The sequence below is a fragment of the Neophocaena asiaeorientalis genome, unplaced genomic scaffold (assembly GCF_003031525.2).
Source record: "Neophocaena asiaeorientalis asiaeorientalis breed wild unplaced genomic scaffold, Neophocaena_asiaeorientalis_V1.1 scaffold114, whole genome shotgun sequence".
NCBI lineage: Eukaryota > Metazoa > Chordata > Mammalia > Artiodactyla > Phocoenidae > Neophocaena > Neophocaena asiaeorientalis.
Window position 1 is genome coordinate 6,470,265 of NW_020173116.1, and position 25,623 is coordinate 6,495,887.

The following is a 25,623-nucleotide window of genomic DNA, read 5'->3' on the forward strand; positions in this document are numbered from 1 at the left end:
AAGATGATCCAAAATCTTGTAAATAGAATGGAGAAAAGACAAGAAACATTTAACAAGGCCCTAGAAGAACTAAAGAGCAAACAAACAATGATGAACAACACAATACATGTAATTAAAAATTCTCTAGAAGGAATCAATAGCAGAATAACTGAGGCAGAAGAACGGATAAGTGACCTGGAAGATAAAATAGTGGAAATAACTACTGCAGAGCAGAATAAAGAAGGCAGGAAACAAGACAGAAGGAAAAGACCTACAATAACAAAAACCCAATACAATTAAGAAAATGGTAATAGGGACATACGTATTGATAACTACCTTAAATGTAAATGGATTAAATGCTCCAACCAAAAGATACAAAATGGCTGAGTGGATAAACAAACAAGACCCATATATATGCTGTCTACAAGAGACCCACTTCAGACCTAGGGACACAAATTAACCAAACTGTCAAAAATTAAATACAAAGAAAAAATATTAAAAGCAGCAAGGGAAAAACAGCAAATAACATACAAGGGAATCCCCAAACAGCTGATCTTTCAGCAGAAACTCTGCAAGCCAGAAGGGAGTGGCAGGACATATTTAAAGTGATGAAAGGGAAGAACCTACAACCAAGATTACTCTACCCAGCAAGGATCTCATTCAGATTCAACGGCAAAATTAGAACCTTTACAGACAAGCAAAAGCTAAGAGAATTAAGCACCACAAAACCAACTTTACAACAAATGCTAAAGGAACTTCTCTAGGCAGGAAACAAGACAGAAGGAAAAGACCTACAATAACAAAAACCCAATACAATTAAGAAAATGGTAATAGGGACATACGTATTGATAACTACCTTAAATGTAAATGGATTAAATGCTCCAACCAAAAGATACAAAATGGCTGAGTGGATAAACAAACAAGACCCATATATATGCTGTCTACAAGAGACCCACTTCAGACCTAGGGACATACAGACTGAAAGTGAGGGGATGGAAAAAGATACTCCATGCAAATGGAAATCAAAAGAAAGCTGGAGTAGCAGTTCTCATATTAGACAAAATAGACTTTAAAATAAACACTATTACAAGAGACAAAGAAGGACACTACATAATGATCAAGGGATCAATCCAACAAGAAGATATAACAATTGTAAATATTTATGCACCCAACATAGGAGCACCTCAATACATAAGGTAAATGCTAACAGCCATAAAAGGGGAAATTTACAGTAACACAGGAAGAATAGGGGACGTTAACACCCCACTTTCACCAATGGACAGATCATCCAAAATGAATTAAATAAGGAAACACTAGCTTTAAATGATACATTAAACAAGATGGACTTAATTGACAGTTATAGGACATTCCGTCCAAAAACAACAGAATACACTTTCTTCTCAACTGCTCATGGAACATTCTCCAGGATAGATCATATCTTGGGTCACAAATCAAGCCTTCTTAAATTTAAGAAAATTGAAATCATATCAAGTATCTTCTCCGATCGCAACACTATGAGACTAGATGTCAATTACACGACGAAATCTGTAAAAAATACACACACCCGGAGGCTAAACAATATACTACTTAATAACCAAGAGATCACTGAAGAAATGAGAGGAAACCAAAAATCACCTAGACACAAATGACAATGAAAACATGACAACCCAAAACCTATGGAATGCAGCAAAAGCAGTTCTAAGAGGAAAGTTTATGGCAATACAATACTACCTCAAGAAACAAGAAAAATCTCAAATAAACAACCGAACTTTACACCTAAAGCAATTAAAGAAAGAACAAAAATACCCCAAAGTTAGCAGAAGGAAAGAAATCATAAAGATCAGATCAGAAATAAATGAAAAAGAAATGAAGGAAATGAGAGCAAAGATCAATTAAACTAAAAGCTGGTTCTTTGAGAAAATAAACAAAATTGATAAACCACTAGCCAGACTCATCAAGAAAAAAAAGGGAGAAGACTCAAATCAATAGAATTAGAAATGAAAAAGGAGAAGCAACAGCAGACACTGCAGAAATACAAAGGATCATGAGAGATTACTACAAGCAACTACATGCCAATAAAATGGACACCCTGGAAGAAATGGACAAATTCTTAGAAAAGCACAACCTTCCAAAACTGAACCAGGAAGAAATAGGAAATATAAACAGGTCAACCACAAGCACTGAAATTGAGACTGTGATGAAAAATCTTCCAACAAACAAAAGCCCAGGACCAGATGGCTCCACGGGTGAATTCTATCAAACATTTAGAGAAGAGCTAACACCCATCCTTCTCAAACTCTTCCAAAATATAGCAGAAGGAGGAACACTCCCAAACTCATTCTACGAGGCCGCTGTCACCCTAACACCAAAACCAGACAAAGATGTCACAAAGAAAGAAAACTAGAGGCCAATATCACTGATGAACATAGATGCAAATGCTCCTCAACAAAATACCAGCAAACAGAATCCAACAGCACATTAAAAGGATCATACACCATGATCAAGTGGGGTTTACCCCAGGAAGGCAAGGATTCTTCAATATATGCAAATCGATCAACAATCTACAGATTCAATGCAATCCCTATCAAATTACCAATGGCATTTTTCACAGGACTAGAACCAAAATATCTCACAATTTGTATGGAAACACAAAAGACCCCAAATAGACAAAGCAATATTGAAAAGAAAAATGGGGCTGGAGCAATCAGGCTCCTGTACTTCAGACTATACTACAAAGCTACAGTATTCAAGACAGTATGGTACTGGCACAAAAACAGACATATAGATCAGTGGAACATATATATATATGGAATCTTTTAAAGAAAAAAGGTGCTGAAGAAACTAGGGGCAGGACAGGAATATAGATGCAGATGTAGAGAATGGAGTTGAGGACATGGGGAGGGGGAAGGGTAAGCTGGGATGAAGTGAGATAGTGGCATGGACTTATATACACTGCCAAATGTAAAACAGATAGAGGGAAGCAGCCGCATAGCACACGGAGATCAGTTCAGTGCTTTGTCACCACCTAGAGGGGTGGGATAGGGAGGGTGGGAAGGAGACGCAAGAGGGAGGAGACATGGAGATATATGGTTATGTATAGCTGATTCACTTTGTTATAAAGCAGAAACTAACACACCATTGTAAAGCAATTATACTCCAATAAAGATGTTATAAAAAAAAGATTTGTGTCTTTCATTGTAGGTAAATTCTACATAAGTAGAAAAACCTATAACCAAATATTGAACTCTAGTTAATGATGCTCATTCCAAATTATTTATTATTTAGAAGTATGTTGATGTCTGCTGTTTACTTTGAAGTGCACCAGCAGAAGAAAAGATGAATTGAAGGATGGGTTGAGGGGTTGGTACATGGATATATATGTGATACAGTAATCACAGCCACAGGTTAATAGCTGACTCTCTATGGTGAGGATATGAATGTTCCCTACAATTATTTCTATTTCCCTGAGTGTCTGAAAATGTTCATAATATAAATGGCACAGCATTCAAGTACAGCACAGAAGCTTGCCTTTCCTCAGCCTCCACAGTCTCCTAGGGATCCACAGGCTGATGAGATCCGTGAGGGCTCCAGTGTCAACCCCTTAGGAGAGGGGGAGAGGCAGCACTCACTGGGACAAGAAAGGGCAGAATGGAGCTGTTGCAGAACCAAGTACAGCCCCAATCAGAGCCAAGCCCTGGCCTCCTCACCTAGTCTCATGGAACCTTTCCAGTACCATGACTGACTCCCCCCACTGTTCAGATGAAGGCTAGCCTCTGGGTGTCCATACAAATGGCCGCCTACCTGGAGGGATTTCAGGGCACCAGGAAGTTTTCATCCCTTCTTTCCTCCTGTCCCCACCTGCTCATGGGTACTTCTCTTGTGAGTTGTCAGTAAGACTGCCATCCAACGGCTCTACTTGCATGTAAGCTCCATGAAGGCTAAGAACCCACAGTTACTGCTGTATTGTTAACACCTAGAGAAGTGCCCCATACACTATGTGTGTGGAAATGTGTTGGATGACAAAGGCTTTTCTTAATATACATAAAAATGAGAGTAAGTAAGGTTTGGGGACTTAAGGAGATAAACACAGCCAGACTGAATCAGTAAAACCAGGATGTGTGGGAGAGAGAAGTGCACTGTTTTGGAGGTTAATAACAGAGACAAAATAAATGGACTGGAACTTTCCAAATATTTACAATTGGAATACTGCCTTTGGCACATCTCAAGTCTATCTTGGAAGACTTGCTAGAAATATAGATTTGCATATCGGCGAGAGTCTGTTTTGCTTTTGAAATGATGGAAACAAGCCCTGCTCCGCTATCTGGAAGAGAAATGGAGGGGCAGATGATTTGTAGCTAGCTAGAGAACACGATTCCTGAATGGATGGAACTGATTCTGATGGGAATTGTACTGTTCTTTCAACTCCTTATATGTTGGAAATTTTCCAGCTAATAAATTTCGGGGAAAGCTATCAGCTTTCCACAAAATGCCCATTCAGGGCTAGAAATATTAAAAAGATTCACTGACTTTTTAGAGTGTGCAAGGACAAACAGACAAAACCAAGGGAAACTGTATAAAGTAAAAACTTCAAAAAAAAAAAAACCACCCCCAAACCGAGCGAGACTTAAGTGAAACAGTCCTAGGATATGGGATCTGATGTTTCCAGCTTTAAGATAGACTACAGGGGCTTCCCTGGTGGCGCAGTGGTTGAGAGTCCGCATGCAGATTTTTTAAATTTCACTTCATGCCAACAGATATGAAACGTCCCATACTATATATATTGTGTTTTCCATGTCTTTCATCAGGATTGTAAGATTATACTTTTTAATGAATAGTTTCCTTGGAAATTAGTTCAATACATTTGGGTTATGAAGACCAAAGTCTCCCTCCAAATAAAAATAATAATTTTCAAAAGGCACAAAAGGAAAAAGCACAATAAGCTCCTCAAAAGTAGCACAGGGCTTCCCTGGTGGCGCAGTGGTTGAGAGTCCGCCTGCCGATGCAGGGGACACTGGTTCGTGCCCCGGTCCGGGAAGATCCCACATGACCAAAAAAAAAAAAAAAAAAAAAAAAAAAAAAAAAAAAAGTAGCACAAAGGAGGCAGCACATTTATGAGCATAAATCACTAAACAAAATTGAGAGTTTCTTAAGCATGCAGGGGTTATTTATCATATTAACTGATTAAAGAAGAAATCTCAGAATAGATAAAAATCATTTGCAGTAAAATTCATCTAATAATAAGAAGAATATGTTAAAAATAACAGTAAAAGGAGCTTCTTTAGGAAGTAAAGTGTGTCTATCAAAAAACTTTAGCAAATGTCATTCTTAATAGTGAAATATTAAACTAATTCTTTTTAAAACCAGGGATAAAAATACTTTCTCACAAAAAAGAATAACTGGAAAGGAAGAAAGAAAAATTCATTATCTGCAGATAGTAGGGCTGTCTACCTCAAAGAATCTATAGTCACATTTAAAAGAAATTTTTAAGGTCAGGTTTATATATTGTACAAAATCCAACTGCACGTATAATAAAATAGCAACAACAAAACCCAGAATTTAAAAAATACTCTTTTTACAACAACGACAAAATTCTAGTGTACCTAGTAATAAATCTGTCTAAGGTTATACTATGTTTGAAAGAAATTATCAAACTCTGGGAGACACTTGGGAGATTAACATTTCTGAGAGGAAGTTCAGTTTTATAAGCCTGTCAATTTTGCTGCAAATCTATAGACTTAATACACTTTCAAAGAAAATTCCAGTAGATCTTTTTAAATTGTGGTAAAATAAACACAACATAAAATCTACTACCTTAACCATTTTTAAGAGCACAGTTCAGTGGCATTAAGTACGTGCACTTGATCATGCAACCATCACCAATATGCATCTCCAAAATTTTTTCACCTTCCCAAACTGAAATTCTGTACCCAGCAAACACTAACTCCCATTTCTTCCTCCTCCTAGCCCCTGGTAACCACTATTCTACTTTCTGTCTCTATGAACTTGGCTACTCTAGACACTTTATATAAGGGCAACTATACAAAATTCGTCCTTTTGGTGTATGCAAGTTCTTTTCTTTTTTGGAGGAACTTGATAAACTTAACTCTAAAACTTATGTGGACATGCAAAAGACCCAGAATAGCCAACAATTCTGAATTATATTTTAAAGGTAATAATATAATAATATTATATATAATAAGTACCATATAATACTATTATACTATTATAAATCTAGTGGAATTGAGATGGTGTATTGTTGAATTAAGAATATACAAACAGTCTAGGAACCAAACAGCCCCCAAATGGACTCCTGCATATATAAAAGTTTAATAAATGTCAGAGGGGACATTCCAGATCACTTGGGAAAGACAGTCAATTCAGTATATGGGGCTGGAACAACTGACAATCCCTACAGGAGAAAAAAAAAAGAAATTAAATCCCTCCCTCACACCACAGACAAAAATTTCTAATGGATTCAAGAGTTAAATGTGAAAGGTGAAACTCTCAAACTTTAAAAAATGTATATTTCATGACGTCAAAGTAGACAAGATATGGAAAAGATTGATAAACTCATAATTTAAGAATTTCTGTTAATCAAAAAACACCATAAAGAAAATATAAGACAAGCCACAAACTTGGAGAAGAGAACTGTAACATCTAAAAGTCAATAAGACTAAGACCAAAAAAGAAAAAAAAAATGAAAGAAAAATTGGCAAAAGGCATGACAGGCATTTCACATAGGAAGAAATACAAATGGCAAATAGACATGTGAAAGCATACTCAGTTGTAACAGTAATATGTAAATGCAATTTTAAAGCATAGTGAGAGATCTTTTTCTTATGTTATATCGACAAAAATTAAGTCTGATAATACCAAGTGTTAGTTCCACAAGACACATGCTCCTGGTGGGGATATAAATTTGTACAATCACTGAAAAATAATTTGACATGATGTAGTAAAGTTGAACATTGGCATACCCACAACACAGCACTTTCACTCCTGGGTCATATATGCTACTGAGAAGTGTTTTTCAAACAATAGATTGCAAATGGCTAAAATGGCTCACGAAATCAGTTTAAAGGATTGAGATCAGTATTTTTAAAAAACAAAATTAAAAAATATCAGAGAGCATTATGAGTAATAGGATGAGCATTGTTTCATGAAATGTTTGTTTCACTTGTGCCTGTGGTGGGGAGGGAGGGCAGGAGACTCTATGGGTGTGTGGGTGTCCATGGTGATGGAGAACGTATTTCTCTGAGTCACAGCAACTAAATTTGAAAGCCCTGTAGAAATTCTTGCCCACATTCCCCAGAAAACATATACAAGATTTTTCATGAGAGCGTGTTCAAAATGTCAAAAAGACAACCCAAATATCCACTGATACTGGAGATTAAAATGGATGAGCAACTTGTGGCACAGACACATGATGAAATATTATGAGCACAGACAGAAGCTCTTCAACCACACACAACCACTTGGATGAACCTGAAAACAGGAAGCTATAGAATACCACACACATTATGCCTTATTTACCAAGTTTAAAGACAATACGAAAAAATCAATGAAAACAACCCAAAGCACAGATCCTGAAGCCAGACTATCTGGGTTCAAATCCTAGCTCTGTCACCTAGTGGCATGTAACCTTGGGCAAAACACTTAACCTCTGTGCCTGTTTCCTCATCTGTGAGATGGAAATAATAACCTACCTCATGGGGTGTTTAGGATTAAAACCTGTAAAGTCCTTGGAACAGTGAACATGCCAAAAAGAAGGAACAGGTGTAGGAAGAACAGAATTAGCAATGTTCTTGTTCTTAAGGTGGTTTGTGGGTGCACGAGTACTGAAGATACATATCCACTTATTTTTTCCACATATCAATATTTTTTAAATTTTATATTGGAGTGTAGTTGATTTACAACATTGTGTTAGTTTCAGGTGTACAGCAAAGTGGTTTAGCTATACACATACGTGTATCTACGCTTTTTCAGATTCTTTTCCCATATAGGTTATTACAGCATAATGAGTAGAGTTCCCTGTGCTGTACAGCAGGCTCTTGTTGATGCTCTCTTTTATATCAATATTTAAAATTTAAACAGGAGTGAGCTGTGCCATGACAAGGCCCTGTATACTCAGGCTCAAGAATAAGACACCCGGTCAACGATGCTGGCAGCCTGAATGGTCACATACCTGGTTCTCAGCTTGTCACCTCCCGATTCCATCCAGTTTCGGAGCAGGCTGGAGATGGGTCTTTCTTCATACTGCTTGGTGTACTGAGCCAGCAGTTCTGAACCACAACCTGCACATAGAGTTTATCACTTGTCAGCCATTTGTCAAAAACGCAATAAATGACAGAGTGTCTTTAACTGCTGCAGGAAGGTAAGGTCCAGCTACTTCTAGCAAGCCCTTTGGAAGGACCCAAAGACAAGACTCATCCTTCATGAGGCCTCCACTTCCCCACAGCAGGTGTGTGGCCCTTACTCACCAACTCTCCCTCCATTCCCCATGGCCAGCTTAACTAGCTAACTGCTCTCTTTTCCCTTTGAGGCATCAGCCTTTAATGTGGTCCCAAGACCAACCATTTTAGGTGACACTTCAGATAAAACCTACTTGCCTTCCCTGGACCAGATGGGTGGCTGGTCTGTTTTCTTTTTTGCCTCTGATATTCTATGGTTGATTAGGCCTTTGGGGAATCATACTGAAATGTACAGTAAAACAATCTCCATCAATTGCTTTCCTCACAGCTTTAAAGTTATAACGTGGGCCTAAAACACTGCATGCTTGTCCAGGTTTGTTAAAAGAAGATGTCCAGGGCTAGGCTGCTGTAGAGAGAGGCCCAGGTGACGGTGAGCAGCAACTGCTAGGCACGTCAGTGAGGCCACCTTGGGCCAGCCTGCCCCGCCGCGCCTCCAGCCCAGCCGACTGCCAGGCAGGAGTGAGCCCCGGTGAGGCCAGCAGAGAAATCACATCATGAGAGCTCAGCCCAAACTGCCAACCTACAAACGATGAACTAACAATTGCGTGTCGTTATAAGGCAGTAACTTTGGGGGTGGGGTTGTTACACAGCCGTAAGTTGCTTATTCATTCTCATATGAGTACCAATTTTAGAATATTTCCTTCTTCATTTCACATACATTCATGTTTTTATATAGATTACATAAAATGTTATAATGCTTTCAATCAATAGGATATCATAAATGATATTTTCGGTTCACAATCCGTTTTGGATTCTATTTATCTGTTTAATGGCTGTATAATATTCTTTGGAGAAATCATACCTAATTAAACATTTCCATTCAATTAGATATTTATGTTGTTTCCAATTTTATGCTGTCATTAATATTCCTTGGTATCAATATATTCAGACAAATAGTGCTGTCCTCTTTTTGATTATTACCTGAGAATAAATCCAATGAGCTTGACTGATGCAATGGTTCTTAAAGAGGGCCACCCTGACCATGAGAGGGATGCTGGAAACTTGTCACGGCACATTTGCCTGGGTGACTTTACTGGCATTGGTGGGCAGAGCCAGGCAATGCATGGGACACTCTAACCCAACAGAGGACTGTGCCACATCCAGTGTCCTGTTGAATGCCATGCGCTCACACTCATGAAGCCAATTGATAACCTAGAGCCTGACTCTTACACTAAAGCTTTCAGATTCTCCCCAACCTGGGTCTGTGGAAGATTAAACTCCCATGTCCCCTTGAATTCGAGGCAGCCATGGGACTGGCTTTAGGTCAGTGACGTGTAAGCTGGTGCGATGTTCCCAGTTATGATTGGTCCATAGCCTGGACTTTGGTCTACACTGAAGATGCTACAGCAACTCCATGTATAGAGGCATTGTTAAGCCTTACTATGTTGTTATGCTTATTACACATTCCTTTTGTTTCTTTGAAGTATTGTCTTGAATTCTTGAAATCATGTGTCTAGATAAGTTATATTACCCATGACTTCATTTCAGGATAATAAAGGGGGTGTCACAAAATATTTACTATGAAAAAGAGGGCATTAGGTCCAATGAGCTTGAGGATCACCGTATTATGGGTCAAAGGACCTAACCTTTATTGTGGCTTCTGCTACACATAGTAAGTGTAAAAATCGAACACTACTAGCAATGGGAAAATGGGAGAAATTAACCTTGACTAGAATTAAACTTAAAATGATATAGCAATCAAGGTCAGTTTCACCAACATCACTAGGATTAACACATCCTTTGTTTTTGTTCATCTGTTAAAGTTATGATGGCTCTAACTCCATCACCCTTTGTTACAAGAGCAAAAACATTCCCAGCATTAAAAATTGGTCTGATTCCCACCCCTCCCCTCATACTTTTACTTGCTTTATTTTTCCACATTGAATTTATTGCTACCTGAGGACAGAGAGCATTACAACTTGCTATCGGTTTCTTGTCCTTCTGCTGCCTGGAAGGCAAGTGCCAGGAGGTCGGAATTTGTTCATCTTTGTGCCCTCAAACAATGTGCAACACAGAGACAGGAGTTGAGGAATCTTTCTTAAATAAGTGAATAAATAAATAAATCTCCTTCCTATGTTTAGTATCTCATCTGATCTTTTCAATTCCTTAGTAATTTCCTTTAACTTTTGTCTCTACATCCACCTTTCTGATTTAAGCAACTTACATTGGGAAAATCAACTTGTTTTAGCTAGATTTAAAATTAGAAGAACACAGGGCTTCCCTGGTGGCGCAGTGGTTCAGAGTCCGCCTGCCGATGCAGGGGACACGGGTTCGTGCCCCAGTCCAGGAAGATCCCACATGCCGTGGAGCGGCTGGGCCCGTGGGCCATGGCCTCTGAGCCTGCGCGTCCAGAGCCTGTGCTCCGCAACGGGAGAGGCCACGACAGTGAGAGGCCCGCATACCACAAAAAAAAAAAAAAAAAAAAATTAGAAGAACATAATAACTCAGTTTAGGTGCTAAACTTAAAAGATAGACACACTGGGGCCTAGCTAATATCACAAAAGCAGATTCCTCAGTTTAGATCTTTGCTCCTCTCTCTTTACTTTTTGCTCCTTGCTTTTGGAATCATTCCTCTTTTTCTAGGTCATGAGACAAGAAAACCTGATTTTTAAAAATGAGTTTATTTTCTGCTATTGATGCCCCTTGGTGAAGAATTAAGTGGTTGAAGCTATCAGCTACCGTGGGGTTTGGGCAGGACAGTCTCTAAATTCAGTACTTTATTTGATAAATGACCAGGGGGAAGCAAAGATAGATCAGTCACCCTCTCAACTGAGCGTGCAATGAAGATGTGCTTTTTTAACCTCATGTATGTGTTCCTGAATACATTATAACATATATATAAATTATATAAAAATTTTTAAAATATAAATAAATTATATAACATATAAAATATATAATATACTATATTTAAATATATATAATTTTAACTTTCTATTTTAAAATAATTATATACACAAAAAGTTGCAAAATTAAAATAGAACAGAGAGGTTTTGTATAGTCATCACCCAGATCACCCCAAAAGTGATATCTCACGTGCAATAATGATGATCAAAACTAGGAAATTCAGTAAAATTTGTATACATTGAATGTTTTAGTTGTAACAGAGATTTCATTATTTAAAAATGAACCCAGTAGTAAAATAAACCTATTTTATAAAATAAAATATGTTTCCTTTCAATACAAGTAATTACATCCTTATCTAGGTTTGGTGTTTTGAAAACTTACACCAGATTTTCTTAAGACAACCTGTGAGGTTATTTCTTTCCAGGTGATTGTTTCTGTGGTGGTGGTGTTTCTGTGGCTCTTCACACAGTTCTCTTGTTCAACATGTGAATACTCTTTATTTTCTTCTATTTACTTGATAAATTCCCAGGGATTGAGTTCTGCTGCACCTGCTCAGGAGTCCCTTTCTTAAGAGAACTCCTGGGGACTAAGCAGCTAGAACAGCTATGTTCTTGCCTTTTGTAAAAGATCCCATCTGCAGAAGGAATCAAGCTAATCTACAGCCAACATTTGGAAGCCATGAGCCTGAGCAAGTATGCAGAATAATGACATCACGAACGTGCATTTGTAACGAATATCCTATGCATCAGGGAACACTGATTATGGAGCATCAATAAAAATTACTTTTTAGGTCGAATGGCTTTTCAAGGCCTCTAGGAAGCAACTAGCATTTCTACATGCTGAGTATCTCACTGATTTATGCCAGCTACAGTGAAACTTGGATTTAAAAGTCTAACAAGTAGTATCTGGTACCGAGGCAGAAACGCTTAGAGTCAATTAGGATAGCAAACACGGCCTCTAAGGAAAAGCCAGCAGATGTCAGCCGCTCTGTAACAGGGCAAGGCAGGTAGTGAGGCTGCACTCAGGTCTATACCACGTAGGGAGATGGATTCACTCAAAATGGCAGTACTTGTGGCAGTGGGGTCCCAAATCATGCCCTAGGCAGGACCGGCTATGGAATTTGGGACCTGGGGCAAAACAAAAATGCAGGGTCCCTTGTTCAAAAATTATTAAGAATTTCAAGATGGTGAGAGCAGAGCACCAAACCAAGCACAGGCCCTTCTGAGCACGAGGTCCTGTACGACTGCACAGATTTTGCCCCACGAAGCTGGACCTGGCCCTGAGGGTCCCGGGAGGATGGGCAGACACAAAAGTAACTGCGTGTTCTTATTACAGCTACTTCTGGCAACTCAAGGTACCTTAGGGCAGCTCAGGTGTCACCCAGGGAGTGAGGTTGCAGAAAAGGCCAACTGGACATGATCCTCCACTAAGGACGTTATTTTCCTCTTTTAGATGCTGGATATCCCATCAAGGTAAGATTTCTTAGAGGACAATCTGTAAAGATTCCCTGGCTAGAAGGAAAGAAAAAGAGAGAAAGAGAGGAAGGAAGGAAGGAAGGGACAGAGGGAGGAAGGAAGGAAGAAAGAAGAAAAGAAAGAAAAGAAAGAAAGAAAGAAAAAGAAAGAAGGAAGGAAGGAAGGAAAGAAAGAAGAAAGAAAGAAAGGAAGGAAGGAAGGAAGGAAAGAAAGAAGAAAAAGAAAGAAAGAAAGAAAAAAGAAAGAAAAGAAAGAAGGAAAGAAAGAAGAAAGAAAGAGGGAAGGAAGGAAGGAAAGAAGGAAGGGAGACAAGGAGACAGAGAGAGAGAGAGAGGGAGAGAGATTGATTTCCGTGCAGAAAATGAAGTCACTTTGATGAGCACAGAAGTACAGATAAAGGTTCAGAAGGCTCTCTTTCTCCCAAACCTCACACATGGAGCTCTTGAGGAGAACTTTCAATAGTTAGATGCTGGAACATCTGGTTTTGAAAGAATTAGTGCCAGCTCCGTTATGGGTCAATGGATTTGGAAAGAGAAAACTAAAACGTCTGTTCAAACTACCTTGGTCAGCTTTTCTAAGAGTTCATCATCTAAACGTCCCTCCAAGTTCCCCAAAATGAACGAGCACGTTTTGTAAATGCTTCGTATCGATTCTATCCCCAAGCAGACCTTCGAGCTGTCCCCCTCCCGCTATTTCCAACGGCAGCCCCCTGGCCTGGGCAGCACCTCCTTCCTCTAGGCTGAGACTCGGTCCCAAGCCTGCTCCCGCTGCCCCACCGATGGCCTTCGCGGCCTTCACTAGGCTGGCCTCTGCCTACCTCTGGTCCGATTTCACACACCTCTCTTTGTTTCTGCCATCATCAGGGGTGATTCTGCGTGTAACTCCCCATCTGTAGATCTCTGGGAAGGTAAGCTGCAACTATTTGCCTCTGATTCTGCTGGGTCAGGCAGACCCTCAGCCCACGCCCTTGTTCTCTCCAAGAGGCCCTCAGAAGAGGAAAGCAGTTTTGCCTCTCAGGAAAGCAGAGTTGTCATCTGCAGACTGATCACCCCCGTACCGGCTGCTCCTTGTACCCCTGCTCTTGCAGCCAGACCTCAGTGCCTTTTAGAACTGATACTCGAGGCCCTGCAGTTGGGTTGACCCAACCTCTGATTTCAGGAGTATCGGCACTGTGTTTTTTCTGGCAACTCAACATCTCCACCTGCTGACCACTAGGGTTCACCTACAGCCAGAAGGCTGGGGCCCCAGTGAGAATGTCCTTTCTGGTTTACTGCGCGGTTCTTTCCAGGAGCAGAGGGTGTCCAGGTTCTGCAGCCTGAGGTCCAGTCCTCACCCAACACCATACCTGTCCCCAAACCCCATTGTAATACCTGAGGTCCAGCTCATCTGGGAGAAGAATTTGGGATTCACCCCAGTGATGGGGGTGGGGAGAACATTAGGGCTGAAGAGTAAGGTGTGGGTGTGCGTGCGTGCGTGTGTGTGTGTGTGTGTGTGTGTGGCCTTTATTCTCTTGAAGAGGCCTCCCTCCCTTTCTTTGTTACTCTTTCTTCTTTCTCTCCCCTCCCTCACTTTTTATATTTAAGGGAGGCACTATTTCTTTTCATGGTTTTAAATAAATTTGATTTTTAAATTTTTTCAATTTTTTGGAAATTTTTAAAAACTTCAAGCCATATTATGGTCTTAAATAAAAAGTAAATGTCTCCTCTCCAATCCCTTACTTCCAGGACCTCACTCCAGAAATACCCATTCTTAAGTAGTTTTTGTTCTCCTAGAAGCAGCAGCTTCCAAAGGTCAAGGTCAAACAGATTCCTGTGTTATGTTTTAGTCTGCTTCCCATTTGGAACACGCTTTTTATTGAGTAGCTTTACTTTTCCTGGAGTCTTAATGGACTATTTCTCCCCTTGTTTCAAGAAGAACCATATGCCTTTTCCATCATCACTAAGACCTCCCTGCTTCTTAATCATTCTATTTGTTGACCCGAAATCATTTCCTTCTCGAAGTCATTCTTGTGTTCCTTCTGACTTCCTGTTCTAATTTGGACTAATTGTGTTCTGGGCCTGCTACACCACTACTACGCAGGTATTTCTTTATACATACTCCTCTTGGATTAGCTCTAGAAAGCATAGATGTCTTTCTAATTCTTAATTCCTTTTATGCTTTTCTCCAGTTCATCTACAAGTAATATTGTTCAGAAAGTGCATGGCAAGGTAAACTTCCTGAGCATTTGAATATCTGTAAATCGGGCTCATATGTGATGAATAATTTAGCTAGCTATAAAATTTTACGTTCAAAGTAACTTTCTTCTGAATTCTAAAGGCATTGTTCCATTTTATTTCAGACCCCGGTCACTCAAAGTGTGGTCCACAGACCAGCAGTGTCAACATCACCGAGGAGCTTGCTAGAAAGCAGAAATGCGGACCCACCCCAGAATCTGAATGTGAACAAGATCCCTAGGAACGTATGGGTGCAGCGGAGTTGAGAGGCGCTGCCCCAGCCTTCAGTGCTGCCGCTAATAGGGCTGAGGTCAATCTGACTCTCTTTTCTTAGTAAATAGTCTGATGTTTCCTCAGTCTAAAGTTTGGCGGCCCTCTCTTTGTCCTTACTTGGTGATCTGAAATTCTGCAGGCTGTTTTCAGGCTCTGACCTTTTCTGGTGGGTCCTGCCAATTTCAAGACTTGTGACTCTTTTCAGATCTGGAAAATTGTCTTCTTTTATTTCTCTGGATTTGTCTGCCTGTCTGTGTTCTCTGCTCCCCCTTTCAGGAATGTCATCAGTTTCCTAGACACGATCATCCATGTCTCTCAGCCTTTCCCTTTTACTTACCTTCACTTAGTTTTGCTGATCTTCTTTCTAAGAAGTTTTCTCAAATTTATCCTTTGGCCTTTATATTGGATTTTTTTTGTGTGTGGTACGCGGGCCTCTCACTGTTGTGGCCTCTCCCGTTGCGGAGCACAGGCTCCGGATGCGCAGGCTCAGCGGCCATGGCTCACGGGCCCAGCCCCTCTGCGGCATGTGGGGTCCTCCCGGACTGGGGCATGAACCCGTGTCCCCTGCAGCGGCAGGCAGACTCTCAACCACTGCGCCACCAGGGAAGCCCTATATTGGATTTTTTAAAATTAAGCAAACATATAATTTTAATCTACTATGGTTCTTGGCACTATGATTACTATGGTTTAACGCACTATGGTTCTCTGAGTGCTCATTGTCACGGCAGGGTGTTTTCGTCTTATGGATGCAAGGTCATCACACATCTCCAGGGATATTAATTGGTTTTTGCTTCTCCCAGTGCCACTTATTCTATTTGTTCATATTGCTCCTTCTTTCATGTGCTATGGTTTTTCCTTAAGTTTCTGATCATCCTAATTAGATAACCTGTATTATGGAATTATTGTTCCTTTGCTTAGGTGTGATGATAGTACTGTGCTTTTGTAAGAAAATGTCCTTATTTTAGAAAATGAATATCGAAGTTTTTAGGGATGAAGTGTCTGATGTCTGCAACTTTCAAATGGTTACACACACACACACACACACACAAATATGTGTATAAAGAGAATAAGAAAGAGACCACTTAAATATAGCAAAATGCTAACATTTGGAAGTAGAAAACATGCGCAAGTGTTATTGCACTAGTCTTTCAATTTTCTCTTGAAATTTCTGTTTGAAATTTTCAAAAGTTGGAAATAATAAGAAAAACAAAACAAAATATCTGAGTATCATTGGGAAAATACCCTTAGGGGCCTGAAATCCCTAAGGAATCAGCTTTCTTACAGGAAACTAGATACATGCTTGGCTTTTAAGCAAGTCAGGCTGTAGGTCATTTGCATTTTCGCATATATGCTCTTGGAGTAATAAACAATGTATGCAAAGCCTCTGACTGACATTCCTTAGGAAATCTGTGGATTAAGAAGGGACCTGTCCTAGGGTACCTCTAATGAAGCAAAAGAAAGTTATAATGGGATTTCATGGGTGTAGGCAGTAATTGGATTTGGTGGAGGGTGTAATTAAATTTCACCAAGGGCCTACAACCTCTGCCCCAGGAAAATAATGAAAGGGTCAGAAGACCTTCTATCTTGCTTAAAGGGAAATATATAAAGCCTGCAGAAACTCTGAAGCATGTGCCTGCTCTGTCCACATCTCCTCAATCATGGGACAGCAGCTCTAGTATCTTCAGGATCGCTAAAGAATCCCACCTTCAGGCAGAGGGTTGAAAGCCCTGTAATGGAAGAATGCTATGAAAATTACTGACCAGTTTCTGTCCCCTGGTCTCCTGAAATTTCTACTTCTGCTTCGATAAGTGGAATCAAAAACAGAATCCAGCCCAGAGAGGGATAGCCTCCCCAAAATGGGCTGATTCCAACACTCAAGTGGAAGGCCAGGTTGACCAGTGGAGGGTAGCTAGCGCCACCTTCTCCACCATTGGGTGGATGCCAGGCAGTCTGAAAGCTCTGGGTACAAAGCAGGGCATGTCAACTGTAGGTTTCCTGGTAGGCTGTGTCAACTGGCAACAAGCAGGCAGGCTGCCCCCACTCCTTCCCCAGCAAATCTCAGTCTCTCACCCCAGGAGACTAAGCCCTCCCTGGGCAACCAAAGTGTCCTTCCTACTGTAGGTTTCCAGAGCTATGGCAGATGCTACTGCTATAGTCAAGTTCTCTGATGTGGGGAGGATGGCTGTCCTGCCATCAGACAAGCCTTCAGAGAAATGCCTGGCTCTCTGCCCCAATCCCTCTCCTGCTCTCAATCCCTGTGACTCAGCATCTCTCCAGAGACATCCAAAAGAAACAACTCCAACTTCCATCAGTGTTCCCTTGAGCTCATCCATCAATTCCATCCCATCTGCTTCCCATTCTCCAGAAATTTATCAAACTCCTTTGTCTTCTGATGGCCCCTCTACCACTGTCAATGCCCCTCCAGATCTGTTCCCCTCTATTCTTTCTTCTAGTTATTTCAAAAGGATTGAAGAGGAAAGAGCTGCCTTGTTGGTGTTCATGCCATGATCTCGAACCAGAAGTCATCCCCTTGGGCTTTAATCCTCTTATCTATGGTGCAGTGTCTAAGGATCTTCTCTCCTTCTAATTCTGGATGTTGTGGGAATGCTTCCCCACTCACCACCACCTTTAATCTTTCATTTTCTTAGCAATAACATCAGGAAGGGCATCTGCCTTATCTTAGAGCACCACTGCGGAAGGGTTAACACAGAAGGCCTGAGACTGCTATTCTTGGAAGGGTGTGCTTGCAAGGATGCCCTTGGCTGGCATCTGGGAACCTGGATTTGGGGAGGGTTCCCATCATTCTGTGACTGACAAGGGTGGCTCTCTGTGCCTAAACACTTTGTGCAAACAATACGGTTTGTGCTGAACACCTGTTTTCTGTCTGAAAATCTGGAGTTCTAATATATGCTAGGCAGAGGGTACCTATGTGACCAGCCTCCAGTAAAAACCCTGGATGCTGAGTCTCTGACGAGCTTCCCCGGTAAACAGCGTTTCACATGTACTGTCACAATTCACTGCTGGAAGAATTAAGCATGTCCTCTGTGACTCCACTGGGAGAGGAGTCTTGGAAGCTCATGCCTGGTTTCCTTTGGACTCTGCCCATGTGCCTTTTCCCTTTGCCGAGTTTGTGTTTTATCCTTTTGCTACAATAAATCCTAGCCATGAGTATGACTATATGTGGCACCCTGTGAGTTCTCCTACAGAATTATCCAACCTGGGGGTGGTCTTGGGGACCCCTGATCCACACCACTTATAAAATCAGTGTTTCCATCTCTTGATAAGCTTTGATCATAGCTTGAGGTAGTATTTTTCCAGCATGTGTCTGGAAGACGTCCATCTGGAAAACTGGCCAAAGAAGGCCTACACAATCTGGTTTTCTAAAGGTATTTTTTTTTAATTTATTTATTTTTGGCTGCATTGGGTCTTTGCTGCTGCATGCAGGCTTTCTCTAGTTGCAGCGAGCAGGGGCTACTCTTCGTTGCAGTGTGCGGGCTTCTCATTGCAGTGGCTTTGCTTGTTGCAGACCACAGGCTCTAGGTGTGTGGGCATCAGGAGTTGTGGCTCGCAGGATCTAGAGCGCAGGCTCAGTAGTTGTGGTGCACGGGCTTAGTTGCTCCACTGCATGTGGGATCTTCCTGGACCAGGGCTCGAACCTGTATCCCCTGCATTGGCAGGTGGATTCTTAACCACTGTGCCACTAGGGAAGCTTCATAATCTGGTTTTAAGGTCTCTGGTGATCTCCTTTCTAGCAGACTGTGAAACTGGACCATCCCTGGCTTCCTTCCTCAGCCTGGGCCTCAAAACCCTGTATGGGTTCTTACTGCATGGGTGCTCTGCCTCTTTGTGATGACACATGTCCTCCTGAGCACGCAGCTCAGCCTCCCTCCAGCCCAACATCCCTGCATCCCTGCCCTCCATGGTCCAGAGTCCCTCTTTTCCACTGCCCATGCTCCCATCTATATGACGATAAGCAAGCTGTCCCTGTTTCTCCTCTGCTTCCACTTCGCTTCATAGTTAGAGATTGTGACTCTACTCCCATAACTAAATTAAACCACCTTTCCATAGTGTCTACAAGCTAGAGCTTGCAAATAAAGCACTCAGTCACAACTTCAGGGTCAAGCAATGTCGAACCACACGCTTGAGTTTGAAATATACTCCTGAAGAGAAAATTGTTGAAAAACCTCACACACTTGGATTATCAGCTGAGATGGAGAATGTGAATTAGTGCCATGTCTGATTACTGAATATTCTTAAAGAGTGTTTTTTAAAACAACATTTAGGTAGGAGGGAGACAGAAGAAAAGCAATTTTTAATCCAGCCCACATTAAATGGCAGTTCTTAAATAGCTGCCCCCAAATAATTTACTCTACTTTACTCATAGTATATTCTTGGCTCCCTCATCAAATATTAGTTGACCATATATGCACGGCTTTATTTCTGGGCTCTGCATTCTGTTCCATGGGTCGATGTGTCTTCTTTAATGCCAGTACCATACTGTTTTGATTACTACAGCAGAGTCCTGCACAGCTGGGAAAGCTGGGTGTTCACTCACATGCTCTCATTTTCCCCATGGGAGAAACCACCAGCCAAGAAGGTCTTTTTGTCCTTTAGCTGTGCCACCCTGGGAGAGGAGTAACGCAGATAAAGTGAAGCTGTTCCTCTTACCCTCTTCAATGTGTTCAATTTCAGATTTTTTGTTTGTTTGTTCCAACAATGTGCTGGAACTTCTCCACTGGACTCCTGGACTTTCACAAAGGAACTCTCATCCATGAATAATTGTCAAAACTGGTGTTCTTTGGGGGAAAGATGGCAGAAAACGCCTCTTCCACCATCTTGATGATGTCTTAGAATAAGTTCGTCTATGTCTACAAAAAACTTTGTTGTGATTTTATTACATTATATAAATTATATAATGTAATATATAATCTCATTATATAAATATAGATAGATAGATCAGTTCTGGCAAAATGGACATCTTTCCTGTGCAGAGTCATCCAATCTGTGAATATATTCAGTATGCCTCTCCATTCACTTAGGACTTCTTTGATTTCTTTCAACAGCATTTTGTAATTTCCAGCATAAAGATCCTATACATAGCTGTTAGATTTACACCTATGTATTTTGTTGTCTTTGAAACAATTGTAAATGATATTATATGTTTAATTTCAGTTTCCACATGTTCCTTAATGGTATATAGAAATCTGATTGATTTTTGTGTACTGATCTTATATCCTGTGGTCTTGCTGAACTCACTTATTAGTTCTAGAAGTTTTCTGCAGATTCTTTGGATTCTCTATGTAGACAATGATGTAATTTGCAAATAAGAACAGCTTTCATTTCTTTCCCTTTTAATCTCTATGTATTTTATTTATTTTTTCTTGCCTGATTGCCCTCACCATAACTTCCAACTCCATGTTGAGTAGCAGTGGCACCAGTGGACATCCTTGACTTATATCTGATCTTAGGGCGAAAGCATTCGGTGTTTCACCATTAAGCATGATGCTAGCTACAGTTTTTTGTGGATACTTTTTTATCCACAAGTTGCAGAAATTCCCCTCTATTCCTAGTTTGCCGAGAGATTTTATCAAGAACCATTGTTGGAATTGGTCAAATGCTTTTTCTGTGTAAACCAACATGATCATATGATTTTTTTTCTTTTTCAGTCACTTGATATGATGGATTACATTGATTGACTTTTGAATGTTGAAGCTGCCTTGTATAACAGGAATGAATTCCACTTCTTCATGGTATATAATTCATTTTATACACTGCCAGATTTAATTTGTTAAAATCTTATTGAGGATCTTTGTATCTAAGGTCATGCAAGTTTTTGATATGTAGCTTCCCCTTTTTTGTACTCTCTACTTTTGGTATCAGAGTAATACGAGCTGTATGAAACCGAGTTGGGAATTGTTTCCTTCTCTTCTATTTTCTGCAAGAGATTTTGTAAAGCTCTTCTTTAAATGTTTGATGGAATTCTCCAATGAAACCTAGACCTGAAGCTTTCTTTGTATTATTATTAAACATTAAATTTCTTTTCTATTATAGGACTACACAGGTTGTCTATTTCAAGTGGCTGCATTTGGGTCTTTGTGGTTTTTGAGGAATTGGTAATTTCTTCTAAGTCATCAAATTTATTAATGCAAAGTTATTTTCTAGTATTCCCTCATTATTATTTTAGTGGCTGCAGGATATCTAGTTACATATCTTTTTTCATTCCTAATACTGGTTATTTGAGTCTTCCTATTTTTTGTCTTTGTCATTCTTGCTAGGGAGTTAACAACTTTATTGATTCTTTTCAAAGAATCAGCTTTCTGTTTCATGGATTTTTCACCTTTTTCAATTTCATTGATTTGTGCTCTTTTCTTTGTTAGTCTCTTTTTTATGCTTGGTTTATGCTTATTTTGCTCCACTTTTTTATTTTCTGGAGGTGGGAACAAAATTTTTGATTTGAGACATATTCTCTTTTCTAAAGTACGCATTTAATGCTATAAATTTCCCTCTAAGCATTGCTTTATCTGCATCCAACATTTTTTGATATGTTATGTTTTCATTTTCATTCACTCTATGTATTTTAAATTGGACCTTACAAACTCTGTGGGAATAGCCTTCCCAGTAGAATCTATATGACTCCATATGTACAAGAAGTAGTTTTCTTAAGCCAAGAAAAGATATAGTTCAGCATCAAAGATCAGCTAGGAAATAAATAAATTAACACCCCTTCAATTCAACTACTGCAAAAATCAAGTGCTTAAGGGAAAAACACCTGCCAATTAAGTGAAGACATCAGACGAAGATAAAACATATAAAGCATTTCAGATTTCTGGATAACTCTTGATCTTGAAAATTATGCTGTTTAAAAAGAATAAATATTTCCCAAATCTTACCTGCAGCATTACAACACTGTCACCTTCAAAAGTTACAAACATATCTGTGTCACATTTTAAGCCTGAGATTCGGTTTTCCATCATGTAACCCTATTGCAAAAAAAAAAGAAAAGCAGATTTTAAATTTGCAGTCCCATCATTATAAAGGACTAACATTTTCTTTGAAATTAAATACACACAATTGAAAAAAAGAAAATAACTCTATTTCTCCTACCCAGAATAGCCATTCTAAGAATTTTGACCCATCCCATGAGCTTTTGGTCCATAAATATTATTTGAGGGTATGGCCTTTGTTGGTAGTAAAAACATTTGAAAACCATCATGTCATATTTTTCCAAAATATTTCAACAAATTATGCTAATTTTTTCTCTTTCTCTTCCAAATCTTATGAATTTGAATAAATGTCAAGGTATTTGTGATTATATCCCACAATATGCAGGAGAATGATGCCTCCCCCACCCAAACCCTTTTTTAATTAGTAAATATACCTATGATTCCTGGGAGACAACATAAAAAATCCTAAATTGCCACTCTGCCTCTTCATGTCATTAAATATTCTGCATCATAAATATACACTCCAGCTTGCACCTAGTTTTTTACTTTTTTTCTTTTCTCACTTCCTGAAATCCTATTTAAGTGGCGGTAGCCTGCTGCTCCTTTCCAAAGTGATGAAGTGTTTCTGCACACACACTGGGAGAATCAGCTGCTCCAGAGAGAGCTGATCAGCCCCAGGCCAGACATGGAGGGAGCAGAGTTGTCCGCGTTTGGCCACAGGCCCTTCCCCCTCTCAAGGCCTCTGTGCTCTCTTTCTTCCAGCCCATTGTCCTCCCCCTTAACTCTCAGAATCCTTCCCACTCTCAGAATCTGCTTCCAAATCAGCCCTACCACGTAAGTTACATCACAGGCGGCTGTCGCATCACCTCTCCCAGGAGTACGTGCACTTAGCAGTTTGGCTCTGTCTAGGAATGACAAGATTCAGCCCCTGTTGGAATTTTCAAGCCCCATGGGCCAGCGAGGGTCACACGCGGTGCTCCCGTGGGCAGCGGTATACTCCAACCTCAAGGTACCCATTATCCTTGGGGTACCTGCTTCATTTCTGAAAACGGCCACTTGAGTCACAGAAGTGGGCACTCTGGGCTCCCACTGCCTGCAGGGCCTGAAGTCCTGTAGCATCCCTGCTTTCCTGTCCCAGAGCCATCCTCTGATGCCCGGCTGCTTCCCCTGGTCCGCCTCTGCATCACGGCAGTCCGGGCAGGCCCTCTGCACGGTGTTAGTTTACAGAAGCAAAGGCATCTTCACAAACCCTCAGGAATCCTTCATAACTTTCATGAAGGTAAACTGATTATATTTATGGAAACAGAAATTGGTGGCATTTCCAGCCTGGAGAAGTTCAGCCTTGCCTCCCCTCCCCCATCATAACCACAGGGTAAACCCCCTCATTCCCGGGCAAACCACATGAGATCAGGTTCTGACTGTGATCAGGCCCCAGAGTGTTTCCCCTGCCAGGGAGTAGCTGACTCACTTTCACCATCAGCATTCTACCATTTATCGAGTATCTGCCACGAGCCAGATACTGAGCTGGGTGCTTGACCCAGACTTCGTTTTATTATTTCACTTAATCCTTTTCCTCCTCTCAGTAGCCCTGTGAGGTAGGTGTTACCCCATTTTACAGATGAAGAGAGCAAGGCTCAAGGGCTATGTTGGAATGTTTTTGAATAACCCCTCAAGTTCTGGTACAGAAAAGATGAACATGAGACCTACCACCTCAGACTTGGGAAGAAGCTGTTATATATAAGAAGCACACCTGCTAAAGGCTCAAAATAATAATTTTGAAGAAATAAAGTACTTTTTTCTTGATCATTTTGCTCTGGTATCTTCCAGCAAGAGAGGGAGAAACAGGTTCTCTGTTGTTCTGACATTTTTTCACTGTTCACACCCTGCCCTGGAAACCAGGTCATCAGGGATTTAAAATAACCCGAGCAATGGCTCACTCAAAAAGCAGCAGAGAGGAGGAGCTTCAAGATGGCGGAGAAGTAAGACGTGGAGATCACCTTCCTCCCCACAAATACATCAGAAATACATCTACACGTGAAACAGCTCCTACAGAACACCTACTGAACGCTGGCAGAAGACCTCGGACCTCCCAAAAGGCAAGAAACTCCCCATGTACCTGGGTAGGGCAAAAGAAAAAAGAATAAACAGAGACAAAAGAATAGGGTCGGGACCTGCACCAGTGGGAGGGAGCCGTGAAGGAGGAAAGGTTTCCACACACTAGGAAGCCCCTTCGCGGAAGGAGACTGCGGGAGGCGGAGGGGGAAGCTTCGGCGCCGTGGAGGAGAGCGCAGCCACAGGGGTGCGGAGGGCAAAGCGGGGAGATTCCTGCACAGAGGATCAGTGCCGACTGGCACTCACCAGCCCAAGAGGCTTGTCTGCTCACCAGCCGGGGCGGGAGGGGCTGGGAGCTGAGGCTCGGGCTTCGAAGGTCAGAGGTCGGATCCCAGGGAGAGGATTGGCGGTGTGAACACAGCCTGAAGGGGTTAGTGCGCCACAGCTGGCCAGGAGGGAGTCCGGGAAAGTCTGGACCTGCCGAAGAGGCAAGAGACTTTTTCTTCCCTCTGTTACAGGTGGACTTTGGGGGCAACGATATAGTTATTGTTTTCGCCTTTTCTCTTTCTGTGAGTGTGTATGCTTCTGTGTGAGATTTTGTCTGTATAGCTTTGCTTCCACCATCTGTCCTAGGGTTCTATCCGTCCGTTTTTTGGTTTTTTTTTTTTTTACTTTAAAAAAATTTTTTTATGAACAGATGGAAAAAGATACTCCATGCAAATGGAAATCAAAAGAAAGCTGGAGTAGCAATTCTCATATCAGACAAAATACATTTTAAAATAAAGACTATTACAAGAGACAAAGAAGGACACTACGTAAAGATCAAGGGATTGATCCAAGAAGAAAATGTAACAATTGTAAATATTTATTCACCCAACATAGGAGCAACCCAATATATAAGGCGAATAGTAACAGCCATAAAAGGGGAAATTGACAGTAACACAATCATAGTAGGGAGTACCAAGTATCTTTTCAGACCACAATGCTATGAGACTAGATATCAATTACAGGAAAAAGTCTGCAAAAAATCCAAAACACATGGAGGCTAAACGATACACTACTTAATAATGAAGAGATCACTGAAGAAATCAAAGAGGAAATCAAAAAATACCTGGAAACAAATGACAATGAAAACATGACAACCCAACACAATAGAAAGCCCAGAGATAACTCCATGCACATATGGTCACCTTATCTTTGATAAGGAAGCAAGAATATACAGTGGAGAAAAGACAGCCTTTCAATAAGTGGTGCTGGGAAAACTGGACAGCTACATGTAAAAGAATGAAACTAGAACAGTCATAGCACCGTACACAAAAATAAACTCAAAATGGATTAAAGACCTAAATGTAAGGCCAGACACTATCAAACC

The 25,623-nt window shown here is 40.7% G+C and overlaps 1 protein-coding gene across 1 annotated transcript in view; it reads right to left on the reverse strand.

Moving 5' to 3' along the window:
* Positions 1-25,623, reverse strand: part of ACOXL (acyl-CoA oxidase like) — a 307,274-nt gene that overhangs the window by 86,723 nt on the left and 194,928 nt on the right. Inside the window, 3 exon segments of the mRNA XM_024743961.1 lie at positions 8,165-8,273; positions 8,857-8,896; positions 22,146-22,235. Coding sequence (XP_024599729.1) covers positions 8,165-8,273; positions 8,857-8,896; positions 22,146-22,235 — 239 coding nt within the window.